The 17,163-nt window shown below is 42.0% G+C and overlaps 2 protein-coding genes across 2 annotated transcripts; both read right to left on the bottom strand.

The window, feature by feature from the left end:
* Window positions 1–1,270: 1,270 nt before the first annotated feature.
* LOC308370960 (guanylin-like) lies at window positions 1,271–5,757 on the bottom strand (the record flags this gene model as incomplete). Its single annotated transcript, XM_080845711.1, has 3 exons — window positions 1,271–1,341; window positions 2,946–3,156; window positions 5,686–5,757. 3 exons carry the CDS (start codon window positions 5,755–5,757, stop codon window positions 1,271–1,273), a joined length of 354 nt encoding a protein of 117 aa, XP_080701837.1.
* Window positions 5,758–11,243: 5,486 nt separating this feature from the next.
* On the bottom strand, window positions 11,244–12,520 carry LOC308371568 (guanylin-like; the record flags this gene model as incomplete). Its single annotated transcript, XM_080846524.1, has 3 exons — window positions 11,244–11,305; window positions 11,926–12,124; window positions 12,449–12,520. The coding sequence occupies 3 exons, from the start codon at window positions 12,518–12,520 to the stop codon at window positions 11,244–11,246; spliced, it is 333 nt and encodes a 110-aa protein (XP_080702650.1).
* Window positions 12,521–17,163: the final 4,643 nt, after the last annotated feature.

The following is a 17,163-nucleotide window of genomic DNA, read 5'->3' as shown; positions in this document are numbered from 1 at the left end:
CATTAAGATGTCATCTCCAGTGTTAATCTCAGACGTTCACGATCATTAATTTATCATCTCCAGTGTTAATCTCAGACGTTCACGATCATTACGATGTCATCTCCAGTGTTAATCTAGAATCTCAGACGAGCACGATCATTGCAATGTCATCTCTAGTGTTAATCTAAAAATCTCAGACGAGCACGATCATTAAGATGTCATCTCTAGTGTTAATCTAGAATCACAGACGAGCATGATCATTAAGATGTCATCTCCAGTGTTAATCTAGAATCTCAGAGGAGCATGATCATTAAGATGTTATCTACTGTGTTAATCTCAGACGAGCACGAACATTAAGATGTCATCTCCAGTGTTAATCGAGAATTTAAGACGAGCACGATTATTCAAATATCATCTCAATTGTTAATCTGGAATCTCAGCTGTGTCACAATTGACAATCAATTCACAACGTTTTTTTTACACTGTGCTTTAATTTCAAAGTAATAAAATACAAACGCTTCTCAAATCTCAGAAATATGTTAGTGCACTAGGGCAGTGCAATCTGAAGTCAGCAAAGGTAGTGTACTCTCCATTTTACAAAATAGGATTTATAATGGAAACGGATTAATCCAATTCTGCGATAAAACATGAGTGCCTGTATTAAAAGTAAAAGTTATAAAATAGATACGTAGTGGAGTAGAAAAATATGAGAAATGTTAAAAATATTAAATATTAAAATGGTGTCTTAGCATGGGAAATTACTGTGTGTGAATCATAAGATTTGAAAAGTTATCCAAAAGTCAAAGGCATCATTTGCAGTAAACCCACACTAGAGGCCAGCACCTTCTCACAAAATCTTACCATGCTTTTCACACATCTAATTCAACCTCAGGTAACCCAACCTCAGTTATCAATCAGGGTTCAAAAGGTTCAGGGTTCATTTTCAGAAAGGAACTACTCCATCATATGTCTGAATAGTCTCCTATTATACCGACAGAGCTCATTGATATAGGAAATCATCAGGGATGAATGCTCTATTCAGATGAAACTCTTTGGCCTACCCAGGATTTATTCCCACAGCAAAGCGTTTAAAATATGCTACATAAAGAAAAGATTTTTATCTGTAAAATAAAATAAAGATTTTCTGTAAAGAATAATAACAGTGACCCATATGCACAGAGTTCAGGCTTAAAAGGCTTTGTAGGTAATTGTGTGTGTGGTGCTTGCGATATGTTCTTCTCCTATGGCGGAGGTGTCTGCAGTAGGTGTGAATCAAAGGTCGCTGGGCAGGTTAATACGTGCAGCCGGTGCATGCTGGATTGGCACAGATCTCACAGGGGTCGGCGGACATAATGACAGAGACTGGAGGAACAAAGAAAAACAGAGGCAGGGCTAATGAGCTCATCATGTCCACCCATACACACACTCAAACACACACTCAAACACACCCACACACACACACACACACACACACACACACACACACACACACACACACTCTGAAATATAAATACAATTACAATCACATACATTTACATACAATAAATACACAAATATAACAATAGCTAATATACACACATTTATGCTCTGATCGGACCACAGCACTGCTGACAGACATGCTGTCTAGAATGATACAGAGATGGGATTAATCAGACTATATACATGAGCCTGTCAGCAGTAGCCACAAGTGGGTATTGCACCTCTGATTGCCCTGATTGCCCTTAAGTTTTTGTCTCTTTTACCGTTGGCTAAACTGCAGACCTGGTGCTTATTGTGTCAGCCACCTACTAGGGGGAAGCTAAGCTAATGGCGCATTTAAAGGAAGCTTCTGGGCAATCCTTACGCCGCTACTGGGCCCCCTGTTAAAAGCAGGGAGTCAGTGGTGACGTAGGTACAAGCCCCCTCATCTCCCATCTGTGGCGAGGAATGGACTTTGGAACATCGCTCATGTTAATGGCCGTGCCCGAGGAGAGAGAGGTGTAGCAGTCACTGCAATCAGCAGCAGTCACTCAGCATGAGACACATCAACAGGCATACATTCTGAAGGTCAGGAACATTCTGTGTAAAACGTGCAGGAACTGGCTTGTACCTTCCTCACATTACGATCCTGCCACCACATCTCATGATTCGTTCCCACAACCTTGTGTGTTTAGAGTGAATTACAATTTTTTTTAATACTTTATATTTTGAAGTTATTTGTATTGTTTTGAAATAATTTGTTTTCACCAACATGTTTGAGATGATGTTGACACCATACTAGAAGATGACCACATGAAGTATTTTATTAAATTGAATGGAACAGGTCGGATGAAAAATAATAATTGAATTGTGTAGCCCTGAGGCACAGGTGTCCATCAGAGGCTGCCCACTCAGACAGGCTGAGCCAGAGGAGCCGTCATTAGGACCACAGGGGTTCCCCTACTTAATGGAGCCCAAGACGCACACATGTCAGGCACAGAGGCAGAGGAGGAGGTGGGGGAACCTTTGACATTACTAAAGGTAATGAAGGGCATTACAAAAAAAAGGTGTGCATGGCAGCTCATCTAAGTTAACAGAACCAACATGTGAAGTGTTACCACATTCTTACACTGATCCCTGTGGATTTCACTCCAGATTTCCACCTAGTTTCTGAACACTGAACACTGAACTATGAACGTTAACAATGAATGCCCCATTTGGAATAGCAAATAGCACCAATCATCATAAATGCAATAGGGTAGCCAGAAATCACAGATACGTTCAAGGTTCCCTAGCTGCTCCATTCCCCTGGGAATTCTGCAGAATAATCGGGCCTCAAGGAAAATGCAATTACCTGTGCTCTTCTGAGCGGAAAACAAGTTTCAGTTTGTTTCACTCGAAACCTAAACTGGATTTATCAATTACACCCCCCACCATCCCCGCACAAGTGTGAGAGACGAGAGACGCACATGGCTGCAGTGATTATGATACAATTTCGGAGCACCTACCAAACCGGGCAAATATCTCGTCTGAGTGGGGCTCCAGGCACACAGGCTTCAGCTCCTGGGGCAGGGTTGGGTTGCTACAGAGCAGCTGTCTGGGAGGGTGGTGAGGGGGGTTGAGGCGGGCGCCAATGCGGGCCTCCATCGCTATCTCATCCATCTCCATCAGTCTCATCAGCACCTTCACCGACTCCAGAGAAAAACTGTAGCCTCCATCCTATGAGGGGAAAAAAGGGCTTGTAACGCAAAACAGCTTAATCCACACTGGTGCAGATGCCCTTTATCAGTATGCTGCAAACTGATGTCTGGCTCTGGCACAAAGGCCCAGACAGATTTATTAAGGGCCAGACAGGGAAGTGAGGGAGATCAAGACACTGATAATGGGAATGGTATGGGATCTGGGGTTTAGCAATCAGGCAGAGACAAAACGGAGAAAAACTGAGAGAATAAATTATTTTGTATAAGTAACACATCTTTTGTGAGCAAGATTAAGTCCAAATTTTCAAAATCAAAGGCAGTTGTAGCCCAAAGCCAAATTCAGGACAATAGGCGATCATTACAAATTCCAAGCACAAATTTGCTTAATGCACCCTGGCTGAATTAGTTTAATAAGCCGTGTAACTAGTGACTGATTAATAATTGACCTTAGAATGACCACGCTTTGTGGCTGCTGAAAATGTCAACAGGTGTTTCCCCTGTGCAGAAATAGACTTAATATAAAGTCCTACCAGAAATGAGTGTGAGCCTTACTTATAAGAAGGAGGAGTAGGAAATGTGTTGTTCAGTTGCACATCATGAAGTTCAATAATGTTAAAGACTGACTTGACCTTGGCAAATACTTTTGTGATAATTTTTTTTTTTGCGAAACAGCAATACTAGACTTCCTTACATTAGAGTTCAACACAAAGTTGAATTAAATAGCTGACACTCTACATCATGTTTAATCATTATCTACAGACCACCCCAGAGAGACAGACACAGCGGGCGATGTCATATTGCATGCCCAGTGAGTCCCATCTGACTGCATTATCCTAACCATCAAACATAAATCAGCTTGTAGGCTGTAGTATGCAGATGAGGCTTTAGAGGCACGGTCCTAAATCACTCCTTTAGCTGAATTAAAGGTTGTTAAATTATTAACTTCATTCTTCAATTTGGAGGTGAATAAACATTTACAGTGGGGAAAATAAGTATTTGAACCCCTGGCGATTTCACAAGTTTGGCCACTTGCAAAGAAATGTGTGATCTATAATTGTAATGGTAGGTGTATATTAACAGTGAGAAACAGAATATCAACAAAAAAATCCAGAAAAATGCATTTTATAACATTTATGACTTTATCTGCATTTGATGCAAAAAATAAGTATTTGAACCCCTAGCAAAATTGACTGACAAAAATGACTTAGTACTTGGTGGAATAACCCTTGTTGGCAAGCCCAGACGTCAGACGTTTCTTGTAGTTGGTCACCAGGTTTACACACATCTCAGGACGGATTTTGGTCCACTCCTCTTTGCAGATCCTCTCCAAATCTTTAAGGTTGCGTTTTCAATGGGAGGGAATAAGGGAATGAGGTTCAAGCCCAATATTCCACGTTACATGGCCCCATCCATAGTCCCCTTGATGTGGTGGAGTCGTCCTGTACCCTTGGCAGAGAAACAGCCCCAAAGCATTATGTTTCCACCTTCATGCTTGATGGTGGGTATGATGTACTCTTGGGGTCATATTCAGCATTCCCCCCCTGTCAAACACGGCAAGTGGAGTTGATGCCAAAGAGCTTGATTTTGGTATCATCTGACCACATTCTGTCTCCCAATCCTCCTTAGAATCATTCAAGTGTGCAATGGCAAACTTCAAATGGCCTTGTACATGCGCTTCCTTGAGCAGGGGGACCTTGCGAGTGCTGCAGTACTTCAAAGAATTACGGCGTGGTGTGTTGCCAATGGTTTTCTTGGTGACTGTGGCCCCAGCTGCCTTGAGATCATTCACAAGCTCCCCCTGTGTAGTTCTGGGGTTATTCTGCACCTTTCGAATGATCACTGATACCGCACGAGGGGATATCTTGCATGGAGCCCCAGACCTAGAGCAATTAACATTTGTTTGGTGTTGCTTCAATTTACGAATAATCGCACCAATAGTTGTCTGCTTCTCACCAAGCTACTTGCCAATGGTTTTGTAGCCCATCGCAGCCTTGTGCAGGTCTACGATCTTATCTCTGACGTCCTTGCCCATGGTGGTGATGTTGAAGGTGTGAAGTATGATTCTTTGGACAGGTTTTTTTTATAAACCTCACCAGTTGAGATCAGGTGTACCTTGTTAGACCTAATGAGTACTAATCTGTGTGCTTCTTGGGCACATAACTGGTCATTGTGAGCCAGAATTCTTGCTGTCTGCTTGGGGGTTCAAATACTTATATTTTGCATCAAATGCAAATAAAGTCATAAATGTTATAAAATGCAGTTTTCTGATTTTCTTTGTTGATATTCTGTTTCTCACTGTTAAAATACACCTACCAATACAATTCTAGATCACACATTTCTTTGCAAGTGGCCAAACTTGCGAATCGGTAGGGGTTCAAATACTTATTTTCCCCACTGTACAGATGTCAAACCCTCTTCATTAAGTAATAGAAAAACACCTCAGACAAGATATCGCATGCAAGCCACTTCATCTCTCCCACCCTTTCAAGCCTACATGGTAGTCGATTAAGCTGAGTGTGGGTGAAGTGTGAGTGATTGATTTACTCACCGAGACCGTCACAGCAAATGAGCTTCCAAGAAGGCCGAGCATCAGCAGAGCGAAAAGGGGGAGCCCTCTCATGTTGTCTCAACGCAGGTGATGCAGGTAGCAGGCAGTGTGTTTGAGTGTTGAGCGTTCGTGTGTGTGTAAGCGTTGGTCAAAAAGGTGTGTGCCACAGCCGTGTCTGCAAGCATTTATAAAGGTGGTGGGGACGGCTCACTAAGTTACCTATTACCCTTTTGGAGGCTGTTGGTCCCAAGGCCTTAAGGCACCTGGAAAAAGAGAATCTGGGAGATATCTAACAAGATCCCCTTTTTTTGACAAGCCACTATCATCATCACCGTCACAAAGCGCTGGGCTGTGATTTACATGTGGTGTCGAAGGGGGAGTATTTCAAATAGCGAATAAATCTGTCTGATTTTCGATTGCCTTATGCTAGGCTATCTGTCACTTGGCTTGATAAGACGTCATGGGTTTCCCTGCTCTTAGATTTGTTCCCAAATGAATAGAACAGATAGCAAAGGACTATATCATCTGCATGTACCAACAGTACGTTTCAGTATCATCAATCACAATCACACACTGAGACACATTGTGTTAGGAGCTGTGCAATGTGACCTCGGTGAGCACATCTGAAAGAACTGTGGACCTGCAAAGTATTTCCATTTGAGACAGGTAGACCAGATTTATTGTGAGGCTAGTCCCCTTTGCCGAAAGCATTCGTCGGTATTTAACAACATAGTTTCTATAAAAGTTCTGACAGGCATGCTGTGCTTTTTGCAGCACTTGAAATGACCACATATTCAGCAAACACATCAACCACCTGCGGCTGGTGACAGGATTCGAAAGACTGTGGGCTTTTAATGACACTGAGGGCCTGATTTACTAACAGGATTGCGCCCATTTTCTGGCGTAAAATAGCGGTCGTAACGAAAAACGGTATTTACTAAGCTGGCGCAGCGCATATTAACGCTTTGAGGGTGTGTACCTGCAAACAGGTGGGATGGTTCGGAAACGTGGGTGGTAACGTAGGCGTGTAGCGCTATTTAATGGGAGGAGTGCGCCTAATGATGAACTGCGTGGTATTTACTAAACTGCCCGGCGAGCGCACATCTCTGATTTGCAGGCTAATTCTCCGCCTCATAAAAGCACGTCTTAACCAAGCGCATTTCCACTGAGTCTGAAAACGTTGATATGGCAGCAGCAAGGCAAAGACATAGACAGAGACAGCGAACAGAAATATTTGTTTCAACTCGTATAATTCATATATTCATATATATGAAATTAAACTTTCCGAACGTAACTGGAGAAATTGATCGCACCCACATGCAAACAGTCCCACCTTCAATCCGCGAACACGTTTACCGAAACAGAAAGCACACATATTCAATGAATGTCCAGGTCATATGTGATGCCAACATGACCATTACTTACGTGGAAGTGGTCTGTCCATGACAGTTTTATCTTTCGGAATAGTGCCATTTATCCATGATTGAGCAACGGTGATTTTGGAGAGGCCTGTCTACTTGGTAAATGTATTTGTTTCAGTGGGGATATATTGTAGTGAACCCATGTCCCTTGTAGAACGTATTAATCTCGCCATGTACACAAATATATTGTTATAATAGACAGTTTATGCATTAATGCCACCAATAGCATATTATTTATAATCGTGTTCTTTTAAACATCTCCCTATAGATGATGGCGGGCAAAACAACAATATAACCCATTGAATCAGGTTCAGTGATTGAGCGAACGTGAACCAATATATCTATCTCGCTATCTATTCGCTATCTATTCGCTGAACCTTAGTTTTTTCTTCCTCGAATCTCCATGGTGGCAGTAACTTGCTGGCAAGTTCTCCAGTCTTTTAACGGTGCGCTAAATAATGATTGCCCAGCGCGTATCTGGCTTGATAAATATCACGGAAAATGCGGGGAATCACCGTGCGTTAATGTGCGCCTTGCAAAGATGCGTTCGCAAATCAATCTTAGTAAATCAGGCTCTTTAAAGGGCGGAGTAAGCACAGTTTGCCCAGCGGCTTGATAAATACCAAGTAAAATGCGCAAAAACACTGTGCGTTAATTTGCGAACGCAGATTAAGAAGCGCTCGCATATTAGTAAATCAGGCCCTGAGTGTTTTAAATGAACAGGAAAAAGTGCATGCTTAAAATCTTATCACATCAGCCAGTCTGTCAGAAAACCAATACAATGTTTAACATATTCACATCCTTTTCTAATTGTTATACAGATTGTAAATTTGCCTGATTGAAACCATACCTTTATCTCTTTACTCTCACAGAAATGCTGAGCTTGTTGCATGCTGAGGGTTGTCGAGTGAGAGACTATAGGGGTAATAGTTGTTGTTCTGCTGGTTATTGTTCGGGTATATTTTCCCTTTTTGTATCTAGTGGTAAATGCGATTGTTTATCATTTTGTCTGTGTGTTGTGCTGATTGATGTCGGTGTTGTTTCCTTGAGTTAGTTTAATGCATCTGTGCACCGTTTGTGTAATTGACAGTTTGAAAGATGTCTTTCTTCATACTGTGCTAATGAATGAGTTCCTCCTGTGTGTGATTTCCTGTTAGTGTTCTTTAAAATGGAAGGCTTGCTGCCAAATCAAGCTAGGCTGCTGTCATCTCTTCCTGAGCAGCTCAGCAATACTGCAATATTTATGATTGTATAAGTTCAGTTCAGTGGGTAACACACTGTCCACAGTCTCACAGAGTGTCATTATACAGTCTTTAACCACACAACGCACGGGATGTAAGGCATAAACAAACATAAACAAAGAATTTGGGACAATATGACCCCATAGCACAGTGAGATTGATAAGCAAGAAAGGCGTAAACAACTTAAGGGGTTTAAGGGGTTTGCAACCTCTGTGTACATATACAGGCACTGTTATACATAAACAGTTTTGAAGCAGTTTGACGAGTAAATAAACAGTCAGCCAGAGACACTGGAAAAAGATAGAGAAACAACAACTTACAGACATGAAAAATTGTTTCCTTATTTCAGCCTGCATGAAAACAGATTTGAAGACCTTGCCAATCATGCTTCTGGGATTTCAGTGGTCAGACATTAAATCTACAGGTTACTTATTGCAGTTCAAATATTGTCTTCTCAACCTTTAAAGTACTGCAGCATGATCTCATGTCAACAACAAAATGTCAATTGACGTATCAAATTCACATTAAAGTTGACAAGGCCTCCATGACAGCTGTCAAAAGATGATTTTTTTGCATGTTTATATCAGTTTCTTTAAGGGCTTATGTAGGTGCCATGCAGCTGTAGTAACAGTAAGGTCACCAGTTCAAGTGAAATGTTTTAGTTTAGCTATAGAATCTTCCATTTTCGCAGTCCTGGTGAAATATAAGTGTAGAGGTTTTCACTGAGGTTTTTTGTCGGATCAGCAGGACTGAATAGGTTCTACTACGCTCAATCCAGTTTGTGAGGTATTGCGTCGTTGCCTCATCGTCTTGCTGTCTTCTGTCTGTTTGAACAGGACATGCGCAAATTCATCAATTTTGATGATTGGAATCATGCAGAAAATACATTTATATCACAGACCAGTAGAACATATTTATTTCCTTGGATCGTATTTGTTTTTTTACTTTAATGATGACAGGTGAGGCTCTGCCTCCCCTGACCGCACGTCCGTGCTCTCGCATAGAAACGTGGGCGCGGAGCCAAGCTGTTGCTTCACTAATAGGCATATGCTTAATCAATTCGTTTTTTCATTCCCTGGCTATTTAGCCTTGTTTTTGCTTTTGAATGAATGGAAATATGTATACATTTACATTATTGGTTTATTTTTGTCTACAGTGTAGTCTACTATACATTTTATCCTTGGCTTTAAACTGATCATATTTAAATCTGTGGATCTGTGGACTTTAAAGCACTGATGTGTCAGTGCACCTGGCGTGGGTTTGTGTGCGTGTCATGATGTGCGTCGGGGCGATATAGGGGCCTCATCCTAGTAAATTAGCCCCAGGCCTCAAAATGTCTTAATCCGGCCCTGTTTAGATGCATTATCTGGCTGTGATGAGGTATTTTCAAAGGACTATTTTATCATGGCAGATTTTGAATGGATTCGTTTGATATCTGGGACCTGGTGTTTAAGTGTTCAGTCTGCAGTAGAAAGGGGTGCCAGAAGTGCTTGAGAGCACCTGAGTGCTTGTCTAGCTTGGCCCATAAGGTGCTGGATAAATGAATGGTGACACATGCCCCGTGCCAAGAAAGGTTGCCCTTTTTGAAAGACGTTGACATTGATTGAACAAGAAGAATGCATCAAGTAAAAAGCCAGACTGTGGTCCTTGAATATAATGAAAACTGCTGTGATAAAACTGCTTGACTGTACACAACACGTAATAAAGCATTGTTGGATATTTTTTAACATGATTTAGGCAAATAGAACTGCCATCATGAGGAGGCTGGACATATTTCCAACGATTTTGCAACCTTTGTGATAAACGATGCCGATAACATTGTAAAAGCTTCTTGTTTGCATTCTCCTGTGTGCAGACAGATGCAGATACAGATACTGTATATTACTACTTGAAAGCCATGCTAGTGGACTGAAGTACAGCCCATATCATGTAGATATCTCTGGTTAATCAGCTAAATATCCAATATTGGATTAGAGATGCTGTATATTAGGTCATATTGTTCGTCTCAATTAGACTACAGACGTATATGTATGTGTTTATTGTCAATCTGTCATCAAAATATTTTATTTCATTAAATTATGCATGGGCCATACATATTGGCATTATATGACATGTCATGACAAAGATAACACTGTATTCTACAGCAATATAAAAAAGAAGTGAAGAACAAAAGAAAAGAAGAAAAGTGCACGAAACCCTCATTCTTGTTATTTGTTAAAAAGAACACACATTTACCTAGTGCACAAGAACACTTGTCCAGTAATTTCATGATACCGTTCAGGGACTGATATTTGACAGTCTTCGTTGTAAACAAACAATAATGTGTATAGCGTATGTAAATACACACTTACTGTACACACTCACTGTCTTAATGTAATTGCTAATGCTTTTATTGTTAATGACCAAATGACACAAGTAACTTTGAAAGCAGTTTATTGAACACACAAGGCAGAGATGAACATACAAAAACAGTAAACAATGCTGTAGAAAAATACTCCTAAATTAAATAAACTATATCAGCTTGTAACAAAACAAAAAGGGTGCCCTGAACTTATTGAAAAAGAGTAACAGTTTTGTAAGCAGTTTTGCCCTAAATTTCAGATCCATGATGTTGCTTCACTCCAACCACTCCCTCTCTATATATTTGGTGACTCAAAATGGTAAGGAGAAAGTAAAGCTGTAAGTTAATAACAGATTTGGACAAGTGTGTGTGTGTGTGTGTGTGTGTGTGTGTGTGAGAGAGAGAGAGTGTGAGTGTGTGTATGTGTATGTGTATGTGTGGATGGATCTTAGCCATGGTGGTTGTCTAGGGAGAAGGGTTAATGAGCCAGATCGTTAGCTTCAGATTTCTCATGGCGAGGACTTGCTTCTCCTGTTTAGCTGGGGGGAGAGCATTCTATGAACAGCCAGTGCAGGCCACGAATGCACATATCTCACACACGTCCATTGGGACAGCACCTGGAGACAAGAATCATTGAGAATGAGAATCATTCCACAAAAGCAGGTCATGGTTTTTGTTTGTGAACAACCTGAATATCTCAGCCCATAAAATAGGCAATATTTTTATATTTACAGATCAGAACTAAATCAATCAATCAAAATATGTAAATATAAAAATAATTTAAAAGTAAAAATGTATATAATGAGGTATGTAACAGTGTTACAAATAATTCTATTCTAGTATTAACAGACTTCTATGGATATACTCATACATTTAAATACAGTAACGTAATTCTGTAGTAGCCACTGCAGGGGAGTGAAGGTGTAGACATTCACAGTCAGTGCTTTAACTCAGGCCAGCCCCTGGTTTTAGCTGTGCACTATTCTCTATGCACTACATGAATTCTCAACTGTAGCTTTTGTTTTTCTGGGTACACTCTCCATGTGTCACACCACACACACACACACACACACACACAGAGACACACAGAGACACACACACACACACACACACACACACACACACACACACACACACACACACACACACACACACACACACACACACACACCACACACACACACACACACACACACACACACACACACACACACACACACACTTTCCCCCCACTCACACAGTCTGGCGAGGCGCATGGCGGCTCCTTCTTGCTGACACAGGGGCACAAACTCCTGTGGCAGTGTTGGGTGGGCACAGACGGAGCCGTGGCTGGTCTTGAACACCCGGGGGCTCGCCTTCACAGCCATGCCGCCAAATGGTGCCGCCAGCTCCTGGAGCACCCTCACCGACTCCAGCGAGAAACTGTCCTCGCCGTCCTGCAGGGGAAAGAAAATGAAAAAGTCTGAAATGGCCGTTTAGCATGCTGGTGCTCCTGCCAGTAGATGCATCTGTTTATCTGTGCCAGACTAGCTAAATATGCTCAGGGACTCGTGAAGCAGAGGTTTTCTGTATTCTGGCCATGACTATCTAATCTTAATTCATGCTGAGAACCAAAAGGCCACAAACAAAACACAGCCACTGTTGTTTACTGGTCACACAAAGGGTTAACTGGTTACTAATCTAACATGTATCATATAGCAGAAAGAGGTCATTGCTTGTCATTTTTTGAATGCTCTCCAAGTTGGAGCGGCAGCACTTACTATGATTTGGACGGCATTCGTGGCCAGGAAGAGAGCTGCAAGCATAAGAGTGACAGAGAAGATGGTCTTCATGGTGGCGTTGGAGGGTAGCAGTGTCTTTCTTGTGCCTTTCTCTTGAAGTTGCCACTGAGTTGTTGTCACCGTTGGTGTCTGCTCCAAACATCTTCACCTCCGCTCCTTTTAAAGGGATTGCGTGCCTGAAACAAACCTCCTGATTGGTCCACCGGGGTTCTTCTTTTCTCACGGGTTAATAAGTAATGGCAAAGTCTATTCCACAACCATAAAAAGGGATTCATAAATTCACTGTGACCTCATCTTGACGTCTTTATGTTTTTTTTTTTTTGGGACACTCCTCGATAGAGTTTGGCATGAAGAGTTTCACATCCATTGGATTCGGTTCATTTTGAAAGATGGCCCAAGACTGAAATGGAGCATTTATGGCTTTCTGTCTGACAGATAGTGCCATCTTCGAATTACTTTTAAAAACACTGGCTCACTTTACTACCTTCAAGCACATTTAATTGGAGTGTGTATTTATGACAAGAAACACTGGAAAATACAGTTTCATCTCCAAAGTTTAGGGGCATAACAAGGCAGGGCTTGCGACTGATCTGGTCGCATACGCGACTGGAATTTTGGCCGTGCGACTTGAATTGAAATCACGGTCGCACGCGTGCGCCTATAGAAATAAGCAAAAATGTGAGGCATGCGCCTAGATAATGGGTTAATGTACAAATCTTTGCATCAAAATAAAATGTATACGGTTCTTATTCACCTGAAGCAAAAAATAAATACATTTGGCTTAATACCCTGTTGCGCTATGCAGGGTCGCTGCTATGCTCCTAAGCCTAAATGTTAGTCTCAAGCCCTGCAAAGACTCATCACAATAGAAAATATTATGGTCTGAACAGACTAGCTGTATATGCAATATATGCAATATATGACCTCAATGAAATTCAGTAAGTGTTCAGGTCAGTCCGCTTCTTTACTGCGCCTTCTACTAATGAAACGCTTGACTTATGAATTTTGTCCTGGGCAGGGGCAGCAGGGGGTGTCGTCATTCAGACCCACTACTAAAGGCCTCTTTAAAGGTCACTTCAAAGGTTACTTCATTACCCTGCTGATACTCTACTCAAAAGCGCTCAAAAGTTCACACAATTGTACATTGTTATATGTTGCTATTATGGTGTCCGTGTAGTAGGTTAACGGAAAGCTAATGTGATGGCCTGCTTGAAGTCCTGCTGAGTATTTTTATACCATCAGCTCTGCCTAAAGAGTCTTATGAAGACCCTATAAGACCCCTTATTATTAGGCCATAGCTTATGTGTTATTATGAGCTATGCCTTCATTGACATTTTTCCAACAATATGGCCCTGGTGTTCAGGTGTTTGTTAGCCATTTAGCTTTGAGTTGCAGTGTGTCCAGAGGTGTCTGGGTGTATGCAGCCCCTCTCTGTGAAGGAGCTGGGGGTGAGGAGGTGGGCCGAGCACCATCAAGGAAAACTGTACCGACAGCACATAGAATCAGCAGCTCCGTCAGGTCTACCGGCTCCACCTAAGGGCAAATTCCATTAAGATTAATGCTGTTTCCTATGACTGTCTCGGGTTCAGTCACAGGCTAGCGTGCATCGTGTATTTGCTCGACTCCATTTGAGTGAGGAGAGGTCTGAGGACTTTGTACCCTGCTGTGACACGACGGAGTGTGCAGTGGAGGTCTGAAAGGCACACACTGCGCTTGCTCATGCTCCTCCGCACGTTTCGTCTTAGACTTGGTATGCCTGGCATCCCATACGGACACTGAGCACGTGACAAAACCCATCCATATTCATCACAGATACACAGAAATGCACACACATGAATACATACACACATACACCATGCATACGCTCTAAGCATGTATACACACACATGCATATTCAGTGGATGTCGGGTGTGTTTGGGGCTGTGAACTGGGAGAGGAATGTTTGATAAACCCCAGAAATGCCCTGCATGTGTAACAAAGGTAAATCTAGGTATACATCACTAGGGATATGCTACTTCATTGGCCAATAAACACAGGCGGAAAGGGCAAATACAATAATAAAAGGCATTTATTAGAAAGCTACTAGTAAAAAGGATATAAAAATAGGAAACACTGCTTGCAATACCGACAGCAAAGACAACTGACTCCAAGCCCACAGACAAAGGTGAAAGGAAAATAATCAAAATCATCAAACCAATAAAAACCATAAATAAGATCACGCCAAAAATGTGAACTAATAATGAGCCAGTCTTTTTACACAGATGTCACACAACAATATTCTGGGCTGGCCTAAAACACAGCAAACATGGAGAGCAAGGTGGGCTGGAGAGGTGTTCGCAATGGTAGGCTAAACAGCGTATTATTTAAGGTTAGAGCAAAGCAGACAGGCAGAAAGCATAAAAAGAAAGAATACATTTCCTCAGGTGGGAAGTGCGAGGGTCGGGGCTATGTGTTGCCTGTCGCCTAGTCGAAATACAGCGACCCCGATCATAAGGAAGCCTAAGCTATCTTAACTGTTACAAGATATCAAATCTCACCCATTCACGTGCAATGGCGTTTGTCGGCTTGCCCTCCCGACTCTCGCAATTCCCAGACAAAAGCAGCCGCCCAGTCACAGAGTTTCCCTTTCTGTTTAAAACCCACTTAATTGATAAAACCTCCCACTCATTCATCCCATTATGACTTTCATTCCAAAGTTTGCAGGAAACTAGATAGATGCCGCTAGGCCATGTCAAGTTAAAAGTATCATAACACAAGTACATGTCAATAAACACACATCTCATTATCCCCAAATAACGCAACACTCCGTACCCTTTATGTGTGTTTGCAGTTCAGCACCAAGATTTCCTGTACTGAGGTAATACTCAGTGGAGAAGGCTTTGATTGCTCTATAGGCTTTGACTACTAAGGAATGCCTATTTGTGATCCCCAGGCTACAACTGCTTGAGTGGCAGCCAATAGCCACTGCTGGGCAAATCCAATCAGATACACATTAGCTGATATTTGCTCTCGCTCTATCTCTTTTGCTTGCTGATTCCAACATTCAGGTCGTGCCTCTCAGGAAGCTGGGGTTGGGGTCGGGGCAAGTGTTGAGGTTGGAGGCTTAGAAACTCCTGTAGAGATAAGGCCATCTGTACCTCCTGCCTCGCAGCCAGGCTGAGATTAGACTGTGTGCGCGGTACTCTGCTCGGTTTGTGGGTTGGAGTTCATAGGGGTGCATGTGTGTGTGTGTGAGTGTGTGTCTGTGTAACGTGATGTTATGATGACAAATACCTGTAGCTACAGAACTGTTGGTGTTTTTTTTTATCCCTCAGTCCTGCTTTGTATCTTGAGTATTTCCGCATGCATTTTTCACATAAATATATTTCAGAGTGCTTCAGAGAGTTGTGCTGGATCAATGCTGGCCACTTGAATTTAAAGAAGGCACTTGGTTGGGGTTGGTTCCATGCCATGCTTCTACACATACATGCAATGGTAATTTATGACATTCAGAAATTATAATGTGGCCACATTGTGCGAGAACTCTGAATAGGAGGTTGAAAATGACTACTGCAATCTACACTCTACACATGTGTCCACATATAGTGCAGGTGCAGTCCAGTCATTATTTCAAAATGTGTACAGCATGGCTTGGTCAAAGACCAACTAATGGTCCTCCGTCAAATTGGTCTCAGCATTATGCTATATCTGCCAAACCATCTCAAACTATGTCGAAAATGTAAAACAAGATTTGGTTACATTCTTACAAATAGGACATTATGTAGAGTTGAATAGTGTGGAAATAGTCTTGGAAGTGGAAAATCCTCGTCTAGCACTGAATGATCTTGTCTACTCCACCCACGTAGCACACAACCCCTCTCCAACAGCACAAGTGATGCTGATGGAACTAAATTACAGGCTTTTAGTTTCCCCTGGTTTGCAAGGTCCCATCCAGACGGTACAGCTTATCATGACAAATAGCCCCGCGGTTCGCAGAAGGGGTCAGGGAAAGGCATAATGAAACAAGTCTGATATAGCCCTACGCTACTTAAATCAGTACCCAAGATACCTCAGTGTGGCAGGTCTGTGAGCTCTGTGGTATGATGAGAGTAAAAACAAGGACACCAGTGTGGCAGGTCTGTGAGATCTATGGTATGGATGAGAGTAAAAACAAGGACACCAGTGTGGCAGGTCTGTGAGATCTATGGTATGGATGAGAGTAAAAACAAGGACACCAATGACGCGCTACCACCCCCCACATGCACACGGCTGTTCAGTTACACGTTTACATTCATTTATTTATTTGAGACAGCATAGGATTTAGCCTGAAGTGAAGCTCCAGGAACTTTGTCAGGGAGTTGACGACTGGTGCTAGACAGTTAGACTATTGATAGATAGTCAAACACTAGCACATTTAGACAGGGAGTTGACCACTGGTGCTAGACAGTTAGACTATTGATAGATAGTCAAACACTAGCACATTTAGACAGGGAGTTGACGACTGGTGCTAGACAGTTAGACTATTGATAGATAGTCAAACACTAGCACATTTAGACAAGGAGTTGACCACTGGTGCTAGACAGTTAGACTAGCAATAGATAGATAGTCTTACACTAGCACATTTAAACAGGGAGTCAAGTCATGTATGCCTGGGTTCCAACTGGAATGCAGGTCATGTGTTAATAGTGATACATGTTTTATAAGTACCGCCATAC

The sequence above is a fragment of the Sprattus sprattus genome (assembly GCF_963457725.1).
Source record: "Sprattus sprattus genome assembly, chromosome: 10".
Lineage (NCBI taxonomy): Eukaryota > Metazoa > Chordata > Actinopteri > Clupeiformes > Clupeidae > Sprattus > Sprattus sprattus.
The sequence above is the reverse complement of the archived record's forward strand: the minus strand, read 5'-3'. Positions and strand labels throughout refer to the sequence as shown.